The sequence below is a fragment of the Cherax quadricarinatus genome, chromosome 11 (assembly GCF_038502225.1).
Source record: "Cherax quadricarinatus isolate ZL_2023a chromosome 11, ASM3850222v1, whole genome shotgun sequence".
Lineage (NCBI taxonomy): Eukaryota > Metazoa > Arthropoda > Malacostraca > Decapoda > Parastacidae > Cherax > Cherax quadricarinatus.
Genome location: NC_091302.1, coordinates 39712984 through 39735045, shown reverse-complemented (window position 1 = coordinate 39735045; position 22062 = coordinate 39712984). Strand labels below are relative to the sequence as shown.

General features: G+C 40.1%; 1 protein-coding gene across 1 annotated transcript in view; it reads left to right on the top strand.

Annotated features, from left to right (window-relative positions):
* The window catches only part of Atf6 (bZIP_ATF6 domain-containing protein ATf6), a gene marked incomplete in the record, with an annotated part of 187176 nt that overhangs the window by 100252 nt on the left and 64862 nt on the right, over nt 1–22062 (top strand). Inside the window, 2 exon segments of the mRNA XM_053775152.2 lie at nt 6394–6604; nt 18305–18454. Coding sequence (XP_053631127.2) covers nt 6394–6604; nt 18305–18454 — 361 coding nt within the window.

Below are 22062 nucleotides of genomic sequence, written 5' to 3'. Positions count from 1 at the left end.
AGGAGAGGAGTGGTATTAGGAGGCAAAAACTTGACCTTAATGAAGCTCATGTCCCCACAAAGTCACTCTGCCAAGCCTGTAGGATGACCAGGGGCATTGTCTAACACCAGGAGGCACTTAAGGTCTAATTTCTTTTCAATTAGGTAATTTTTCACAGTGGGGGCAAATGCATGGTGTAACCAGTCATAGAAAAAGTCCCTAGTGGCCCAAGCCTTACTGTTTGCCCTCCACAGCACACACAAATTAGCCTTGAGGATATTCTTTTGCCTGAATGCTCTGGGAGTTTGAGTGATACACCAATAAAGGCTTCACTTTGCAATCACTAGCATTGGCACACATCAACAGAGTAAGCCTGTCTTTCATAGGCTTATGTCCTGGGAGTGCCTTTTCCTCCTGAGTAATGTAAGTCCTGCTTGGCAATTTCTTCCAAAACAGGCCTGTTTTGTCACAATTAAACACTTGTTCAGGTTTCAATCCTTCAGCCTCTATGTACTCCTTGAATTCATGCACATATTTTTCAGCTGCTTTTTGGTCTGAACTGGCAGCCTCACCATGCCTAATCACACTGTATGCCACTACGATTCTTAAATCTTTCAAACCAACCTTTGCTGGCCTTAAATTCACTCACATCACCACTAGTTGCAGGCATTTTTCTAATTAAATCCTCATGCAACTGCCTAGCCTTTTCACAAATGATCACTTGAGAGATGCTGTCTCCAGCTATCTGTTTTTCATTTATCCACACCAATAAGTCTCTCAACATTTTCTAACACTTGTGATCGCTGTTTTGTAATCACAGTTGCACCTTTGCAAGAACAGCTTCCTTGATTGCCGTTTTCCTGCTCACTATAGTAGAGATGGTTGATTGGGATTTACCATACAACTTGGCCAGGTCCGACACACGCACTCCACTTTCATACTTTGCAATTACAGTGGTCCCTCAATAATTGTCCATAATCCGTTCCTGGAAGTGGGACTATTATCGAAATGGACAATTTACGAATCAATTTTCCCCATAAGAAATAATGTAAATTCAATTAATACGTTCCTGACACCCAGAACCATTAAAACAAAAAAAAAAAATTTACATGAAATATAGATGTAGTACATAAACAATACAGTGGCACATGATGAATTAAACATTAACAGAATAACACTTACCTTTATTGGCAATTCTTCTTTGTGTATGGAAGGCTGAAGAAGGAGACTAATTGGATGAATTACTGTTTGGAAGGGGAATCCCCTTCCATCAACACCTCAGATACCAATTGCTTTTCTGGGGTTACTTCTCTTCTCTGTTTCTTAATGCCACTAGGACCACCTTGAGTCACTGGAGTCCTGTCTCGCAAAAAAACTGCCCAGAGAGCTCTGTTTCTGGCGTCTCTTTAAAACTTCCCTAAAATGGGCCAAGACTCTGTCACTGTACAAGTTGCTGATATGGCTTGCAACATCCTTCTCTGGGTGATGTTTCTCCATAAATCTTTCCATCCTACCCCACATTTCAAAAATCTCCTTAATTTCTGAAGAAGGCACCTTCCTCCATCTCTCTTCCTCCTCTGCAGCAAGATTCTGAGCTGCAATCTGTTGCTCTTTCTGCTGAAGCTCTTGCAGCTCCTCAGTGGTTAGCTCTTTGTTGTGGTCCTCCACCAACTCTTCCACATCCTCCAAACTCTCATCCAACCCCATGGAACTCCTCAGTGCCACAGTGGATTTAACAACTGACATAGGCTCATCAGGGTCAGCCCCAAACCCTTCAAAATCCCTCTTGTCGACACAATCTGGCCACAATTTTCTCCAAGCAGAGTTCAAAGTCCTGGTAGTCACTCCCTCCCAAGCCTTACCTATAAGGCTTACGCAATGGAGAATACAGAAATGTTCTTTCCAAAAATCTCGTAGGGTCAAGTGAGTGTCTGAGGTCACATTCAAACACCTTTCAAACATTGCTTTGGTGTAGAGTTTTTTAAAGTTTGCAATGACCTGCTGGTCCATGGGCTGGAGGAGAGGAGTGGTATTCGGGGGCAAGAACTTTACTGTGATGAACCCAAACTCCTTCAGAATTAGGTCATCCAAGTTTGGAGGATGAGCAGGTACATTGTCCATTACTAGGAGGCACTTGAGATCCAATTTCTTTTCCAGGAGGTAATTCTTCACACTAGGGCCAAACACTTCATTGAACCACTCTACAAAAATTTCCCTCGTGACCCATGCCTTACTATTAGATTTCCAAAACACACACAATTTACTCTTCATAACATTGTTTTTCTTGAACACTCTGGGATTTTCAGAATGGTACACTAGTAACGGCTTCACTTTGAAATCCCCACTAGCATTAGCACAGAACATTAGCGTCAGCCTGTCTTTCATAGGCTTGTGTCCTGGCAGCGCCTTTTCTTCCTGAGTAATGTAGGTCCTCTTTGGCATTTTCTTCCAAAAGAGGCCTGTTTCATCACAATTGAACACTTGTTCAGGTTTCAGTCCTTCACTGTTTATATACTCCTTGAATTCGTGCACATATTTTTCAGCCGCCTTGTGGTCCGAACTGGCAGCCTCACCACACTGTGTATGCCAGTACGCTTCTTAAATCTCTCAAACCAGCCTTTGCTGGCCTTAAATTCACTCACATCATCACTAGTTGCAGGCAATTTCTTTACCAAATCATCATACAACTGCCTAGCCTTTTCACAAATAAGCGACGTCATAAGACTATCTCCTGCTAATTGTTTCTCATTTATCCACACCAATAATGACTTCTCAACATCTTCGAGTACTGGTGATCTCATTTTTGTCAGCATATTTACCCCCTTTGTAACAACAGCGTCCTTGATTTCCTTTCTTGGCTATGATGGAAGATATGGTTGTACGGGATTTGTTATACATCCTGGCCAGTTCGCCCACACGTACGCTACTATCATATTGTTCAATGATGTTTTTCTTAAATTCAATCGTATTTCTCACCTTCTTTACCAAAGGCTTGGCACTAGGAGCTTTCTTTGGAGCCATGGTAGCTTATTTAGCACTTAAATAACTTGCAAGCACTAAAATAAATGGAATATTATGAAATATTATGCTGGAGCACGTGAGGGGACCGTCGCTCACTGGTAAACAATGGCACACTGGCTGGGAAGGAAAGGCCGAGGCGGCTCAGAGCATGAGTACGCGTCCGGGACGAAGGACTATTAGCGAGTTACCGGACCATTTCCGAGCCAATATTTTGACGAAAAAACAGGACTATTTCCGAAATGGACGACTTTCAGACCGGAGGATTATTGAGGGACCACTGTATCTTTCTTCATTTCAATAGTCATTAGCACCCTTGGTCTCGATGGGTTGGCACTAGAAGCTTTCTTGGGGCCCATGGTGACTTATTTTGCAGAAACAAGCACCAAAAACAGTGATAATATGGATAATATGGAATGTACCGAATGTATCTTTAGATGCGCGCAAACTGGCTGACTTGTAAACACTGGCACACATGGGGCAGTTCAGGCCACACGTGGACACGTCTCGTATGAATCGTATTGCGTAACGGGAACCGAGGCAAATTTTTTGCGATATAATGCTTCAGGTACCAGATTTATCAGTTACCGATGACTTCACGAACCGGGGGTCCACTGTATTGTGTCTTTGGGGAAGTCCATGGAGTTGGATGTGAGTGGCCAGGATGTGGAATAGTTGATGGAGGATCACAGGGAAGAGCTAACCACTGAAGAGCTGCGAAACCTTCATCTGGAACAGCAACAGACCACAGCTGAGGAAATTGCTTCAGAGGAGGAAGTGGATGGGGAGGGAGGGAGAGAGAGAGAGGGGAGAAGGTGCCTTCTTCAGTGATTAAGGACATTTGTGCAAAGTGGAATGAGGTGCAGTCTTTTGTGGAAGAATAGCACCCTGACCAAGCTGATAAAAGCCATATCTGCAACATAGTCGGTGACAACACCTTGTCCCATTTTAGGCAGATCTTAGAGACACCAGAAACAGAGCTCTCTGGACAGATTTTTAGTGCGACAGAGGTCCAGTGCCAGTAAAAGACAAAGAAGGGAAGTAACCCTGAATAGGGCTTTGATACCTGAAGTCCTTATGAAGGGGAATTTCCCTTCCAAACAATAACCTCTGCTCCTCCTCCCTCTCCCCTCCTCACTGTCCATACCCCAAGTCTTCACTAAAGGTAAGTGTGAAGTTAAATGTTCATTTATCTATTTCATTAGTCATTTATATTTCTTTCTCATTGTTTTTGTATGTAAAACTATAGTTATTCTTTAAAAAATGTATTTTTTGTTAATATTTTTGGGTGTCTGGAATGGATTAACTGTATTTGCATTATTTCTTATGGGAAATATTGCTTTGGTTTTCGTCTGTTTTGGATTTATGCTGACCTTCTGGAATGGATTAAGGACGAAATCCGGGGTTCCACTGTATTTAGATAAAGGTAGGGAAGTTTTCATTGCATTTGTGGATTTAGAAAAGGCATATGATAGTGGATAGGGGAGCAATGTGGCAGATGTTGCAAGTGTATGAAATAGGTAACAAGTTACTAATTGCTGTAAAGAGTTTTTGAGGATAGTGAGGCTCGGGTTAGGGTGTGTAGGAGAGAGGGAGATTACTTCCCAGTAAAAGTGGGTCTTAGGCAGGGATGTGTAATGTCACCATGGTTGTTTAATGTATTTATAGATGAGGTTGTAAAAGAAGTAAATGCTAGGGTGTTGGGGAGAGGGGTGGGATTAAATTATGGGGAATAAAATACAAAATGGGAGTTCAGTTATTTTTGCTGATGATACTATGCTTTTGGGGGATTCTAAAGAAAAGTTGCAAAGGTTAGTGGATGAGTTTGGGAGGGTGTGCAAAGGTAGAAAGTTGAAAGTGAATATAGATAAGAGTAAGTTAATGAGGGTATCAGATGATTTAGATAAAGAAAAATTGGATATTACATTGGAGGGTGGGAGTATGGAAGAAGTGAATGTTTTCAGATATTTGGGAGTTGTCTTGTCAGCAGATGGGTTTATGAAGGATGAGGTAAACCATAGAATTGAAGAAGGAAAAAAGGTGAATGGTGTATTGAGGTATCTGTGGAGATGATGAACGTTATCCATGGAGGCAAAAAGATTGGAATGTACAAGAGTATAGTGGTACCAACACTTGTATGGGTGTGAAGCATGGGTTGTAAATGCTGCAGCAAGGAGGCAGCTGGAGGCAGTGGAGATGTCTTGTCTAAAGGTAATAATGTGTGATGTAAATATTATGCAGAGAATTTGTAGTGTGGAAATTAGGAGGAAATCAGAGGGCTGAAGAGGAGCTGTTGAGGTGGTTTGGTCATTTAGAGAGAATGGAACAAAGTAGAATGACTTAGAGAGCATATAAATCTATTGGGGAAGGAAGGCGGGGTAGCGATCGTCCCCGAAAAGGTTGGAGGGAGGGGGTAAAGGAAGTTTCGTGAGTAAGAGGCTTGGACTTCCAGCAAGCGCGAACGAGTGTGTTAGAAAGGAGTGAATGGAGATGAATGGTTTTTGGGACCTGACGAGCTGTTGAAGTGTGAGCAGGGTAATGTTTTATGAAGGGATTCAGGGGAATTGATTAGCTGGACTTGAGTCCTGGAAGTGGGAAATACAATGCCTGCACTTTAAAGGAGGGGTTTAGGATATTGGCAGTTTGGAGGGATGTCTAAACTGTTGCATCTGAGAGCCTCTGCAAAGACAGTAATTATGTACGAGTGAGGTGAAAGTGTTGACTGATGAAAGTTTTCTTTCTTTTTTGGTCACCCTGCCTCAGTGGGAAATAGGCAATGTGTTAAAAAAAAAAAAGTGAAAATTTTAGCCCTTTTCACAGCAGCTTCATGTGATAACCTTGCAAGAGAATGTCATGCTGCTTACTCATTGTGGGAACGCAAAGCAGTTTTTATAAGCAGTTTTTTATAATTCGAATATCACAGGGATACTGCTGTAACATATTGGTCATATACAAAATTTTATAAATTCTCATGGGTATGGAAGTTTTTTTTTTTTTACAGACCTTTAACAAGGTGACTCATATTTGAACATTTGATGCAGGCGGTACAAGAGAGAAATGTAAGGTTATCAAGTTTATAGTAGGACTAAAGGAAATTTGTAAATGGCTGCTGAATGACTGTTATGAGTTTAGTTTATTCCATAAATATACTGTTATATTTACAAATTGACTTGATAACTATTAATTTTGTTTCATATTGCATTTATATGTATTTGGAGAAGTTTCAAAATTTAATTATCCTGCAGTTCAAAAGCTTTTTTACACTGAATATTATATTGTCAGTTTTTTACAAACTTTCTTGTCACCTATCTGTATCTCCCTTTCAGTAAAAAGTTTATAAATATAATTCAGCAGTTATAATGCATCCTTAACTTTTTTTTCTGATGGTATCCTCAGGACATGGTGGACACTCCACCAATCACACCACCGCACGTTGAGAGTTCACCCCCACATAGCCCACAACCACCTTCACCAGTTAGTCTACCTGCCACCACAGTTGTGCTTTCTCCTGCACAACACCAACACCAGACAAGACAACCAGGGAATGGTACCACTGCCAGTCAAATCTCTCGGCCAATCAAAGTTGTAACCATCACTACAAGGAATGGCAAGTATACAGTTTTTAACAAATTGGCCATTTCCCACCGAGGCAAGGAGACCAAAGAAATTAACCCCTTGAGGGTCATGTGAATGTCATGAGCTCATCTCTCTCATATAAGCTGTGAGCAGTAAATTTGGGTCTAGATATGAGAGAATGCATCTATGTGGTAAGTGTGCACTATACAAAACAAATCCTGCAGGAAGCAATGCATAATGAAAAAAAAAAAGCTGTTTTCGGATTAAAACAGCAACTTTGTGGTGTATTTTTGTATGGTTTTTACAATTGTATTCACAGTTTCCTGGTTTCATTTGATAGAATGGAAGATATATTAGAGAAATAGGGACGATTTTGATTGGCAATAGTATTGAAAATAGCATGAAATTGAGCTCAAAGTAGCAGAAATGTTTGATTTTTGCTGATATTCAAATGAATCACATTACTCGTCCAATACACGTCAGCTGGTGGGGGTCTGATGTTCATTCACAAATGTCTCATAAACACGCTAAGATAACAGGGATATCTTGCTACTCCTACTAACACTTTGGTCACACTTCACAGACACGCACATGCATATATATATATACATACATCTAGGTTTTTCTCCTTTTTCTAAATAGCTCTTGTTCTTTTTTATTTCTTCTATTGTCCATGGGGAAGTGGAAAAGAATCTTTCCTCCGTAAGCCATGCGTGTCGTATGAGGCGACTAAAATGCCGGGAGCAATGGGCTAGTAACCCCTTCTCCTGTATACAATTACTAAAAAAGAGAAGAAGAAAAACTTTATAAAACTGGGTTGCTTAAATGTGCGTGGATGTAGTGCGGATGACAAGAAACAGATGATTGCTGATGTTATGAATGAAAAGAAGTTGGATGTCCTGGCCCTAAGCGAAACAAAGCTGAAGGGGGTAGGAGAGTTTCAGTGGGGGGAAATAAATGGGATTAAATCTGGAGTATCTGAGAGAGTTAGAGCAAAGGAAGGGGTAGCAGTAATGTTAAATGATCAGTTATGGAAGGAGAAAAGAGAATATGAATGTGTAAATTCAAGAATTATGTGGATTAAAGTAAAGGTTGGATGCGAGAAGTGGGTCATAATAAGCGTGTATGCACCTGGAGAAGAGAGGAATGCAGAGGAGAGAGAGAGATTTTGGGAGATGTTAAGTGAATGTATAGGAGCCTTTGAACCAAGTGAGAGAGTAATTGTGGTAGGGGACTTGAATGCTAAAGTAGGAGAAACTTTTAGAGAGGGTGTGGTAGGTAAGTTTGGGGTGCCAGGTGTAAATGATAATGGGAGCCCTTTGATTGAACTTTGTATAGAAAGGGGTTTAGTTATAGGTAATACATATTTTAAGAAAAAGAGGATAAATAAGTATACACGATATGATGTAGGGCGAAATGACAGTAGTTTGTTGGATTATGTATTGGTAGATAAAAGACTGTTGAGTAGACTTCAGGATGTACATGTTTATAGAGGGGCCACAGATATATCAGATCACTTTCTAGTTGTAGCTACACTGAGAGTAAAAGGTAGATGGGATACAAGGAGAATAGAAGCATCAGGGAAGAGAGAGGTGAAGGTTTATAAACTAAAAGAGGAGGCAGTTAGGGTAAGATATAAACAGCTATTGGAGGATAGATGGGCTAATGAGAGCATAGGCAATGGGGTCAAAGAGGTATGGGGTAGGTTTAAAAATGTAGTGTTAGTGTTCAGCAGAAGTTTGTGGTTACAGGAAAGTGGGTGCAGGAGGGAAGAGGAGCGATTGGTGGAATGATGATGTAAAGAGAGTAGTAAGGGAGAAAAAGTTAGCATATGAGAAGTTTTTACAAAGTAGAAGTGATGCAAGGAGGGAAGAGTATATGGAGAAAAAGAGAGAAGTTAAGAGAGTGGTGAAGCAATGTAAAAAGAGAGCAAATGAGAGAGTGGGTGAGATGTTATCAACAAATTTTGTTGAAAATAAGAAAAAGTTTTGGAGTGAGATTAACAAGTTAAGAAAGCCTAGAGAACAAATGGATTTGTCAGTTAAAAATAGGAGAGGAGAGTTATTAAATGGAGAGTTAGAGGTATTGGGAAGATGGAAGGAATATTTTGAGGAATTGTTAAATGTTGATGAAGATAGGGAAGCTGTGATTTCGTGTATAGGGCAAGGAGGAATAACATCTTGTAGGAGTGAGGAAGAGCCAGTTGTGAGTGTGGGGGAAGTTCGTGAGGCAGTAGGTAAAATGAAAGGGGGTAAGGCAGCCGGGATTGATGGGATAAAGATAGAAATGTTAAAAGCAGGTGGGGATATAGTTTTGGAGTGGTTGGTGCAATTGTTTAATAAATGTATGGAAGAGGGTAAGGTACCTAGGGATTGGCAGAGAGCATGCATAGTTCCTTTGTATAAAGGCAAAGGGGATAAAAGAGAGTGCAAAAATTATAGGGGGATAAGTCTGTTGAGTGTACCTGGTAAAGTGTATGGTAGAGTTATAATTGAAAGAATTAAGAGTAAGACGGAGAATAGGATAGCAGATGAACAAGGAGGCTTTAGGAAAGGTAGGGGGTGTGTGGACCAGGTGTTTACAGTGAAACATATAAGTGAACAGTATTTAGATAAGGCTAAAGAGGTCTTTGTGGCATTTATGGATTTGGAAAAGGCGTATGACAGGGTGGATAGGGGGGCAATGTGGCAGATGTTGCAAGTGTATGGTGTAGGAGGTAGGTTACTGAAAGCAGTGAAGAGTTTTTACGAGGATAGTGAGGCTCAAGTTAGAGTATGTAGGAAAGAGGGAAATTTTTTCCCAGTAAAAGTAGGCCTTAGACAAGGATGTGTGATGTCACCGTGGTTGTTTAATATATTTATAGATGGGGTTGTAAGAGAAGTAAATGCGAGGGTCTTGGCAAGAGGCGTGGAGTTAAAAGATAAAGAATCACACACAAAGTGGGAGTTGTCACAGCTGCTCTTTGCTGATGACACTGTGCTCTTGGGAGATTCTGAAGAGAAGTTGCAGAGATTGGTGGATGAATTTGGTAGGGTGTGCAAAAGAAGAAAATTAAAGGTGAATACAGGAAAGAGTAAGGTTATGAGGATAACAAAAAGATTAGGTGATGAAAGATTGAATATCAGATTGGAGGGAGAGAGTATGGAGGAGGTGAACGTATTCAGATATTTGGGAGTGGACGTGTCAGCGGATGGGTCTATGAAAGATGAGGTGAATCATAGAATTGATGAGGGAAAAAGAGTGAGTGGTGCACTTAGGAGTCTGTGGAGACAAAGAACTTTGTCCTTGGAGGCAAAGAGGGGAATGTATGAGAGTATAGTTTTACCAACGCTCTTATATGGGTGTGAAGCGTGGGTGATGAATGTTGCAGCGAGGAGAAGGCTGGAGGCAGTGGAGATGTCATGTCTGAGGGCAATGTGTGGTGTGAATATAATGCAGAGAATTCGTAGTTTGGAAGTTAGGAGGAGGTGCGGGATTACCAAAACTGTTGTCCAGAGGGCTGAGGAAGGGTTGTTGAGGTGGTTCGGACATGTAGAGAGAATGGAGCGAAACAGAATGACTTCAAGAGTGTATCAGTCTGTAGTGGAAGGAAGGCGGGGTAGGGGTCGGCCTAGGAAGGGTTGGAGGGAGGGGGTAAAGGAGGTTTTGTGTGCGAGGGGCTTGGACTTCCAGCAGGCATGCTTGAGCGTGTTTGATAGGAGTGAATGGAGACAAATGGTTTTTAATACTTGACGTGCTGTTGGAGTGTGAGCAAAGTAACATTTATGAAGGGATTCAGGGAAACCGGCAGGCCGGACTTGAGTCCTGGAGATGGGAAGTACAGTGCCTGCACTCTGAAGGAGGGGTGTTAATGTTGCAGTTTAAAAACTGTAGTGTAAAGCACCCTTCTGGCAAGACAGTGATGGAGTGAATGATGGTGAAAGTTTTTCTTTTTCGGGCCACCCTGCCTTGGTGGGAATCGGCCGGTGTGATAATAATAAAAATAATTTTTTTTTTTTTTTCCAACAAGTCGGCCGTCTCCCACCAAGGCAGGGTGACCCAAAAAGAAAATACTTTCATCATCATTCAACACTTTCACCTCACTCACACATAATCACTGTTTTTGCAGAGGTGCCCAGAATACAACAGTTTAGAAGTATATACGTATAAAAATGCACAATACAGTGGACCCCCGGTTAACGATATTTTTTCACTCCAGAAGTATGTTCAGGTGCCAGTATTGACCGAATTTGTTCCCATAAGGAATATTGTGAAGTAGATTAGTCCATTTCAGACCCCCAAACATACACGTACAAACGCACTTACATAAATACACTTACATAATTGGTCGCATTCGGAGGTGATCGTTATGCGGGGGTCCACTGTATATCCCTCCAAACTGCCAATATCTCAAACCCCTCCTTTAGAGTGCAGGCATTGTACTTCCCATTTCCAGGACTCGAGTCTGGTTATATAAAATAACCGGTTTCCCTGAATCCCTTCATTAAATATTACCCTGCTCACACTCAACAGCTCGTCAGGTCCCAAATACTATTTGTCTCCATTCACTCCTATCTAACACTCTCACGCACGCTTGCTGGAAATCCAAATCCCTCGCCCACGACACCTTTACTCCCTCCCTCCAACCTATTCGAGGATGACCCCTACCCCGCCTTCCTTCCCCTACAGCTTTATACGCTCTCTGTCATTCTACTTTGATCCATTTTCTCTAAATGACCAAACCACCTCAATAAACCCTCTTCAGCCCTCTGACTAATACTTTTATTAATTCCACACCTCCTAATTTCCACACTGCGAATTTTCTGCATAATATTTATACTACACATTGCCCTTAGACAAAACATCTCTAATGCCTCCAACTGCCTCCTCACTGCAGCATTTACAACCCAAGCTTCACACCCATATAAGAGTGTTGGTACTACTATACTTTCATACATTCCCTTCTTTGCCTCCATAGATAACATTTTTTGCCTCCACATATACCTAACTGCACCACTCTCCTTTTATCCTTCATCAATTCTATGATTAACCTCATCCTTCATAAATCCATCCACTGACACGTCAACTCCCAAATATCTGAAAACATTCACTTCTTCCATGCTCCTCCTCCCCAATTTCATATCAAATTTTTCTTTATCTAAATCATTTGATACTCTCATTTAAATCATTTGATACTCTCATCACCTTACTCTTTTATATGTTCATTTTCAACTTTCTACCTTTACACACACTCCCAAATTCGCCCACTAACCTTTGCAATTTTTCTTTAGAATCTCCCATAAGCACAGTATCATCAGCAAAAAGTAACTGTCACTTCCCATTTTGTATTTAATTCCCCTTAATTTAATCCCACCCCTCTCCTGAACACCCTAGCATTTACTTCTTTTTACAACCCCATCTATAAATATATTAAACAACCATGGTGACATTACACATCCCTGTCTAAGACCTACTTTTACCGGGAAATAGTCTCCTCTTCTACACACCCTAACCTGAGCCTCACTATCCTCATAAAAACTCTTTACAGCATTTAGTAACTGACCACCTATTCCATATACTTGCAACGTCTGCCACATTGCTCCTCTATCCAGTATCATATGCCTTTTCTAAATCCATAAATGCAATAAAAACTTCCCTACCTTTATCTAGATACTGCTCTCATATATGCTTCAATGTAAACACTTGATCTACACATCCCCTACCCACTCTAAAACCACCTTGCTCATCTGCAGTTCTACATTCTGTCTTACCTCTAATTCTTTCAATAATAACCCTACCGTACACTTTTCCTGGTATACTCGGTAAACTCCCCCCCCCCCCTCAACAAGTCGGCTGTTTCCCACCGAGGCAGGGTGACCCAAAAAAGAAAGAAAATCCCCAAAAAGAAAATACTTTCATCATCATTCAACACTTTCACCTCACTCACACATAATTACTGATTTTGCAGAGGTGCTCAGAACACAATAGTTTAGAAGCATATACGTATAAAGATACACAACATATCCCTCCAATGAAAATAAATGGTATAAAATACCGACACAATGGAAACATAAACACATATGCAGTTTAATGTGATCCTTTATTGACAACGTTTCACCCACACAGTGGGCTTTTTCAAGTCGCACACAGATCTACCTGGGGTGGAAGGTACGGGAGTATTTATAGTCATGTTCAGAAAGTTGAGGTCAGGTGGAGAATGTCGCATCTGATGATCTACCGGGTGGGGTTATAGAGTCTTGGGTAGCTTGGCAGGGGGGTATTGGACAAGTTGTGAGTAGACCTTCTGCAGTGTTCTATGTTCTTATGTGGGATAGCGATGAAGAAGTTTCTTGGCGAGTGGTTCATCTATGTTATAGAAGCCGTTGTTCTGGTTGAAATTGTTGGTTATAGAGATAAGCGATGATTCCAGGGTTTCTAAACTCCACTATCCTCGTCACTTCATCAGAGACTGCAGACGGCGGGCATTAAACATCTTCAACACACCCAGAGAAGACACTGCCGAGAAGAGATACATAGTCCTCCTAACCAACTCTATTGCCAAACATGTTTCCAACATCTTTTCCAATACATCATTCCAAGTATCTACCTCCACAACCACGACCATCAAGGACATCACCAGTAGTAGACAGGACAAGCTTCCATCCTCTGCAGGGGTATACATAATCACTTGTAATGACTGCAACAAATTATATGTAGGCGAAACATCAAGAGACCTCCAAACACGTATTTCAGAACACCAATATGCAAGCAGGACTGACGATACAAGGAATGCCTGTGTACAACATCACAATTCACATAACCATTTAATTAACTACAGAAACTCAAGACTTATCGCCACAGAAGACAACACTCAATACCGAAGAATCCTGGAATCATCGCTTATCTCTATAACCAACAATTTCAACCAGAACAACGGCTTCTATAACATAGCTGAACCACTCGCCAAGAAACTTCTTCATCACTATCCCACATAAGAACATAGAACACTGCAGAAGATCTACTCACAACTTGTCCAATACCCTCTGCTAAGCTACCCAAGACTATAACCCCACCCAGTAGATCATCAGATGCGGCATTCTCCACCTGACCTCAACATTCTGAACATGTCTATAAATACTCCCGTACCTTCCACCCCAGGTAGATCTGTGTGTGACTTGAAAAAGCCCACTGTGTGGGTGAAACGTTGTCAATAAAGGATCACATTAAACTGCATATGTGTTCATGTTTCCATATCCCTCCAAACTGGTAATATCCCAAAACCCCTCCTTTAGAGTGCAGGCATTGTACTTCCCATTTCCAGGACTCAAGTCCGGCTATATAAAAATAGATGGTTTCCCTGAATCCCTTCACTAAATATTACCCTGCTCACACTCCAACAGATCGTCAGGTCTCAATACCATTCATCTCCATTCACTCCTATCGAACACACTCGTGCACGCCTGCTGGAAGTCCAAGCCCCTCGCCCATAAAACCTCCCTTACCCCTTCCTTCCAACCTTTCCGAGGACAACCCCTACCCTGTCTTCCTTCTCCTACCGATTTAAATGCTCTCCATGTCATTCTACTTTGATCCATTCTCTCTAAATGACCAAACCATCTCAACAACCCCTCTTCAGCCCTCTCACTAATACTTTTATTAACTCCACACCTTCTAATTTCCACACTCCGAGTTTTCTGCATAATATTTACACCACACATTGCCCTTAGACAGAACATTTCCACTGCCTCCAACTGTTTCCTTGCTGCTGCATTCACAACCCAAGCTTCACACCCATATAAGAGTGTTGGTACTACTATACTTCATACATTCCCTTCTTTGCCTCCATAGATAACGTTTTTTGACTCCACATATACCTCAACGCACCACTCACCTTTTTTCCCTCATCAATTCTATGATTAACCTCATCCTTCATGAATCCATCCGCCGACACGTCAACTCCCAAGTATCTGAAAACATTCACTTCTTCCATACTACTCCTTCCCAATTTGATATCCAATTTTTCTTTATTTAAATCATTTGATACCCTCATCACCTTACTCTCTTCTACGTTCACTTTCAACTTTCTACCTTTACACACACTCCCAAACTCATCCATTAACCTTTGCAATTTTTCTTTAGAATCTCCCATAAGCACAGTATCATCAGCAAAAAGTAACTGTGTCAATTCCCATTTTGTATTTGATTCCCCATAATTTAATCCCACCCCTCTCCCGAATACCCTAGCATTTACTTCTTTTACAACCCCATCTATAAATATATTCAACAACCATGGTGACATTACACATCCCTGTCTAAGACCTACTTTTACTGGAAAGTAGTCTCCCTCTCTTCTACACACCCTAACCTGAGCCTCTATAATTTTTACAATCTCTTTTGTCCCCCTTCCCTTTATATAAAGGGACTATACACGCTCTCTGCCAATGCCTAGGTACATTCCCCTCTTTCATACATTTATTAAACAAAAATACCAACCATTCCAACACTGTCCCCCCCTGCTTTTAACATTTCTGTCATGATCCCGTCAGTTCCAGCTGCTTTACCCCCTTTCTTTCTATGTAATGCCTCGCGCACCTCCCCCACACTTACATCCTGCTCTTCTTCACTCCTAAAAGATGGTATACCTCCCTGGCCAGTGCATGAGATTACCGCCTCCCTTTCTTCGTCGACATTTAAAACTCCCTCAAAATATTCTCGCCACCCACCCAAAACCTCCATCTCCCCATCTACTAACTCCCCTACTCTGTTTTTAACTGATATTATTTATACAATTAATACAGTGTTGCATAACAGTAAATCATCATCTATTTTTTGGTATTAATGAAAATTCTTCGTGTAAATAAAAAATCAAAATGGAATTCATCTGTAAAACCTGGAAATGTAACTAATAAACAGAAGAAATGTTATTTTAGTGCCTGCATTGTTTATTTTGGACCCTGTTGTAAAATTGGAATATTTTGAACTTTGTGTGAAATTGGCCAAATTAATGTACCAGTTTCTGATCACTTCATTGGGTAGTTGATTGGGCAATTTCTTGTCATCAGTAGATAAAATGGAACACATATTAGCAAACTAGCTAAGAATTTGGTCTAATGGAACAATGTAATTGGCCGAAAATAGGACTCAAAATGGGCAAAATCGTCGACGTGTAAATATCACTGACATAGCAAAATTCGTTAGAGCATAATTTCGTCAGTTTTTGATCAAATTTTGTACTTTTTGTTTTATTACCTTCAGAAAAAGATTATCTACCATTTCATAAGAAAACACTTTTTTAAATTCTTGGACCCTGTGAGGAATTTTCAGATTGGGGGTCTGGACCCTCAAGGGGTTAAAATGCCTTACAAACGCTCATTCCCTAGCGCTCTCTCCAGAAGTGCAGATACATAATTCAAATGGCTCAGTGAACCACATCATCCCTGCTCATCTTTCAGTGTGTTCTCACTGTGCTTCCCACCTCCAAACTTTAAGTCCATGTAACCAGTTTCCCAGAATCTCTTCATATATGTTACCTTCTCCAACAAGTCATATCCTAAGAACTACTTGTTTCCACTCTGATCTTATGTTCTCACACATGCTTAATGGATGCTCGTGCCCCTCCACTCGCATCTTCCTTTCAACCATTCTTGATATATCTTCTACCCCAGCATTTCTCAAGCTTTTTCTGATCACTATCCTAAATACAATCTTTTCTGACCTGATGACCCAAGGGATTGGAGCACTTAGTTTTAAATCTTTGAGCACATCACTGTTCTGGGGTGCTATTTTTTTTTTTTATATCAACCATAGTTTGATTTTAACTCTGCCTGTCTAAATTCTGTTCATTTGTGTGCCAGATGTCGTTTAAGTCGGCTTTACCAGCCAAGCAGCTTCTCCGAAGCAGTTGGCCATTACATTCTTCTCCTTTAGAAAACTGTAAATTTCAGCTTTTAGTTTAATAACACTTTCAAGAAATGCCCCTTGAGATACCCAATAGACATGGAGTGGAACAGCAAGACGCAGTGACCATATCCCATCTTTTCACTCATTTTATGGAAATGGACAAGTTCAAAGCTCTAGCCTTGACTTGCAATATGAATTGCATCATCGAGAGCCACAAGAACTTTTGGTTGCGCATGTTTAGAGGTCATGTTTTCCTGTCCTCTAAATATATGCCACATTACTTTGTCATAGATGGAACTTCATCAGTGCACACAGCCAGATAGCTCAACCACTCAGGGTTGTGCTTCTTTAAAAAAAAAAAAAATTCTCAGTGTTGAAAAATGTCTTCTTTCAGTGTTGTCATCTACCACAACTGAGGTAGTTCCTCCTTTGTATCTTTTTATATCAAAAATAATGAATTGAGGGTCATTTGCAATGGCCACATATTCATCTGTACTGAATGAAAAATTCTTTTTTTTTTTTTTTCTTTTTTTAAGTGCCACGATAAGCTTGAGCCAAAATATCTTTGATGTTTGATGCTATTGTTGGTAAGTGATACCAACTCTACCTCCATAGCAACACACAGATTTCACCCTTGCCACTGTTACTTTTTTTCATATTGCATTATTCCACATAACTTTAATGATACGAAAGAGGTTTTCTTCATAGAAAAACTGTACTCGAGGGAGCATTAAACTGACTTGGTTTTAATTTTCTTCAGCTTTCCAGTAACTCTAGTTTTTCAACAAAATTTGAATGAGCCAAATTGAAATGAACATGCTACTTTCTTGGATTTCGACCCCAGCACAAATGTGAAAGCCAGAAATTTTATTCACAAGTTTTCAGAGGTGAAGACTATAGGCACTGAAGTCATACCCTGCTCATTGAAGCAGAGTATGACTTATTTTGAAAACTCAGGCTTATACTGTCATTTGTATTGTCTTTTTTTTTTTTCATTAAACATTAAAGTTGGAAAAGGAAAAGTTTGAAATTAAATATTTTTTTTTTTAATGAAATGCATCAGGAAATTAATAGAACTTGAAAAATGTACAGTAGAATTGATAAGAAACTATTAAACATACACTTAAAATAACCAGACACACCCTATTACATTTACTCGTCATAAAACAGATTTTGCTCAACACCTTTTTATTCATTCTCTGTCATTCTGATATTTATTTACTCACAAATTTAATTTATATAAAATTGCCAAAAAATATTTTTACCCACATGATTCTCGGGAACATTCCTGTGACTTTCATATGGATCATGATCCAAGGGGGGAGGGGGGGAACCACTACTATACACCATCCTTCCTGATTCATACCTTCTTTATCAGCCAGTCTTACTCCATCCTTTCTAAATGACTAAACCATCTCTATAATCACTTTTCCACTCGCTTGTGCCTTTCATATAATTACACTTTTTTAATTTCTTTATTCCATATTCTCTACATAACATTCACACCATGTGTTGATTTTCAACAAGCTTTTTGAAGGGCAGTTGGTAAATAATTTCTCTATGGTTTCATTATGTACATGAAATAGATGCATTTTGCTGACTATTTCATGTATATAATGAAAGGGCACTGTGACATTTGAGAATATTATGAATATCAGACCTTGAAGTAGCTATACATGGCAAGTCTCAAAAAAAAAAAAAAAAAAAAAAAAAAAAAAAAAAAAAAAAAAAATTGTGGGGTAGATAATGCCTTGGCCTAAAGCACACAGATGACAAATGAGGAGAATTAATCTTTTAAGTTATTTACGTGGTGTAAACTGCAATAGATAATTTCTGATTTTTTTTTTCATAGGAACCAATGCATCAGGAAGCACGAAGGGAGGTCGCATTACTAAAACTATGAAGATTCAGCCAAAAGTGGTCACTACTACTACAACACAACCTCAGGTTATTAGCATTGTCAACTCCTCTAATGGGCCAAAGCTCACACTACCAAAGACAGGTAAATATATCAATTAATATTTGTTTTATAGGTGTGGTTTGTTAAACTGTAACTGCCCAGGAAGGCACCATTGCCCTATGTTTCAAGTGTGAAATGGAATCCAGTCAAATGTTTTCTACTCTCACAGGGTTACTGGTCTTTTCTGTGTCCTGAACATGTAAAATGGCAGATAAATCTTATGAACTTCTTCCTACTGTACTTTCAGTATATGGTTGTATTTTCTTTTGTATTTAGGAAACCTTATCTGAGATGATCACATGGTTGTTGATCCTCAGAACTATTAACCCCTTGACTGTCGCAACCCCAAATCCTGAGGTGTCTCCTGGTGTTGCAAAATTTAAAAAAAAAAAAAAAAATTCCCATGAAATGATAGAGAATCTTTTCCCAATTGTAATGACACCAAAACAATGAAATTTGATGGAAAACTGACAGAATTACGCTCTCGCGAAGTTAGCGACCTTGGCGATATTTACGAATCGGTGATTTCGCCCACTTTGAGCCCTATTTTCGGCTAATTCCATTGTTCCACTCAACCAAACTCATAGCTATTTCTTTATAACTCCATTTTTTCTATCGATTGAGTACAAGAAACTGCCCATTTACCGATTTCAACTACCTAATAATGTGGTCAGAAATTTGCAATTTGGCCAATTTCACGAAAATTAAAAAATGACAATTTCAAAATAGGGTCCAGAATGAACAATGCCGAAATTTCTGGCTCCAAAATATCATTTTCTTTGTTCATCAGTCACGTCTCCAGGCCCCTCTGATATTACTCTTGCTTTCTATTTTGAATCTTTATTCAAATAAAAAAATAGAAGATATACTGTTAAGCAGACTACTTCAACATTGTAATAATTGTATAAATAATGTCAACCCATTGACTGCATATTAGAATGGCTACTTGGACATTTATTGGAAAATGACATCATTTGTTTACTTTTGAACATCGGCAAAAATCAAACATTTCCCCTACCTTGAGCTCCATTTCAAGGTTTTTTTCCTAGTAAAACCAATCAAAAAATCACCTTTATTTCAATAATACGTTTTCCATTCTATCAGATGAGACCAAGAAAATGAGAATACAACCATAAATACTATACGAAAATAGACCACAAAGTCGGCATTTTAATTTAAAAAAAAAAAAATGGAGTTTTTTTTTTTCTCATTATGCACTGTGTGCTGCAGGATTTTTTTTATATGGTGCACACTGACCACACACTCATTTTCTCACATGTGGGCCAACAGGTTTCTCCTGCTTGATTAGAAGCCACTAGAATTTGTAAGTACGTATATATGTCAAAAACGGTGGCTTGTAAGACATGTATATAAGACCAAAACAGTCAAAGGGTTAAAATATTTATATTGCAGAGTGAAACAAATTTAGTACATGTCGGTCCAGCCATAGGAGAGGGAGGAATCAGACATGAGCACCCTAAATCCCCACCAGTGCCTAGAGAAGCTGAATACAGAAGCATACAAAATGTGTATGAAACATGTACCATTGAGAAAACCCAGAGGAAGGTCAGATATAGAAAGAGAGCGTAGGAGATGGTACAGAAGAAGAAAACGGGTTACTGAACTGCTTAAAAACACAAATATGCTACAACAGAGGAAAGATAGACTTAGCAGAGACATCACTGAATTAGAGCAAAAACTTAGGATGTCATACCTCACAGAAGAAGTACAAAGGGAACAAAAGGCTATACAGGACATTGCAAGAAACCAAAAATATTTCTATTCCTACGCAAAATCCAAGCTAAGAACTACCTGTAGAATTGGACCACTACTGAGAGGAGACTCGTATACTGACGACGAACAGGAAATGAGTGAAATCCTAAAAGAACAGTATGAGTCGGTGTTCAGCAACCCACTAAATGACAGTAAGGTAGAAAATGCAGAAATATTTTTCACTCCAGAAGAAGGCCACGCAGACAAACTAACTGACATTAGTACAAATCCTGTAGATTTCAAAAAAGAAATGGAAAACATGCCCACTCACTCAGCACCTGGACCAGATTCATGGAATGCTCTATTTATAAAGAAATGCAAATTACCACTAGCACGAGCCCTCCATATTCTTTGGAGAAAGAGCTTAGATCTAGGTGAAATACCAGAGGCTTTTAAAGAGTGCAGACATAGCTCCATAAGGAAGGTAGTAGAGCGCTAGCTAAAAATTAGACCAGTAGCCCTAACCTCTCACATCATAAAAATCTTCGAAAGAGTGACGAGACTGCAGGTTACAAATTTTATGGAGCAGCACAACCAACGTAACCCGAACCATCATGGTTTTAGAGCAGGGCGATCATGTCTGTCACAGCTGCTGAACCATTATGACAGAATTAGAGGCACTGGAAGACGACCAAAACGCAGATGTGATTTACACAGATTTTGCAAAGGCGTTTGACAAATACGATCATGGAGTGATAGCGCACAAAATGAAGGCCATGGGCATTACGGGGAAGGTAGGCAGATGGATTTTCGGTTTCCTAACACACACAACACAAAAAGTAGTAGTGAACAGGGCAAGATCCAGCATCAGCGAGGTCAAAAGCTCAGTGCCCCAAGGCACTGTCCTGGCACCTCTGCTGTTCCTCATCCTCATAGCAGACATAGACAAAAACACCCAGCACACTTTTGTATCATCATTTGCAGATGACACTAAAATAAGCATGAAAGTCAGTACAGTAGAGGACACTGAAAAAGTACAGGAAGACATAAACAGGGTTTTCCAGTGGGCAGTGGAAAACAACATGACATTCAATGGTGATAAGTTCCAGCTGCTTAGATATGGAAAGAATGAAGAACTCAAAAGGAGAACTATTTACAAAACTCAAGAGGGTCGCCAAATAGAACGTAAGGAACACACAAAACACCTAGGAATATTTATGTCAGCCGACCTTTCTTTTAAAGGCCATAACAAGACAAAGATCACGACAGCCAGGAAAATGACTGGGTGGGTATTGAGAACTTTCAAAACAAGGGAAATAATGCCGATGGTGACACTCTTCAAATCGCTAGTGCTCCCTCACTTAGAATATTGCTCAGTGCTGACGGCCCCATTCAGGGCAGGAGAAATATCGGAGCTGGAACAAATAGTGATCGTTTACGGCTCACATTGAGCCAGTAAAGCGCCTAAACTACTGGGAACGCCTGCAAGTCTTCAACATGTATTCATTGGAGCAGAGGAGAGAGAGGTACATGATAATAAATACCTGGAAGGTACTCGAGGGCTTGGTCCCAAATCTGCACACTGCCATAACATATTGGAGTGAGAGATATGGGAGGAAGTGTAAAATAAACCCAGTGAGGAGCAGGGGTGCGGTGGGGACAATAAGGGAACACTGTATCAACATCTGGGGTCCCAGACTTTTCAACATCTTGCCAGAAGATATCAGAAACATTGCTGGAACAAGTGTTGAAGCCTTCAAGAGGAAACTATAGACAAGTATCTTCACCAGGTGCAAGATCAACCAGGCTGTGATGGATATGTGGGGCAGCAAGCCTCCAGCAGCAACAGCCTGGTTGACCAGGCAAGCACCAGACAAGCCTGGCCCATGGCTGGGCTCAGAGAGTAGATATACTCGCGAAATTCTTCAGAGGTATAT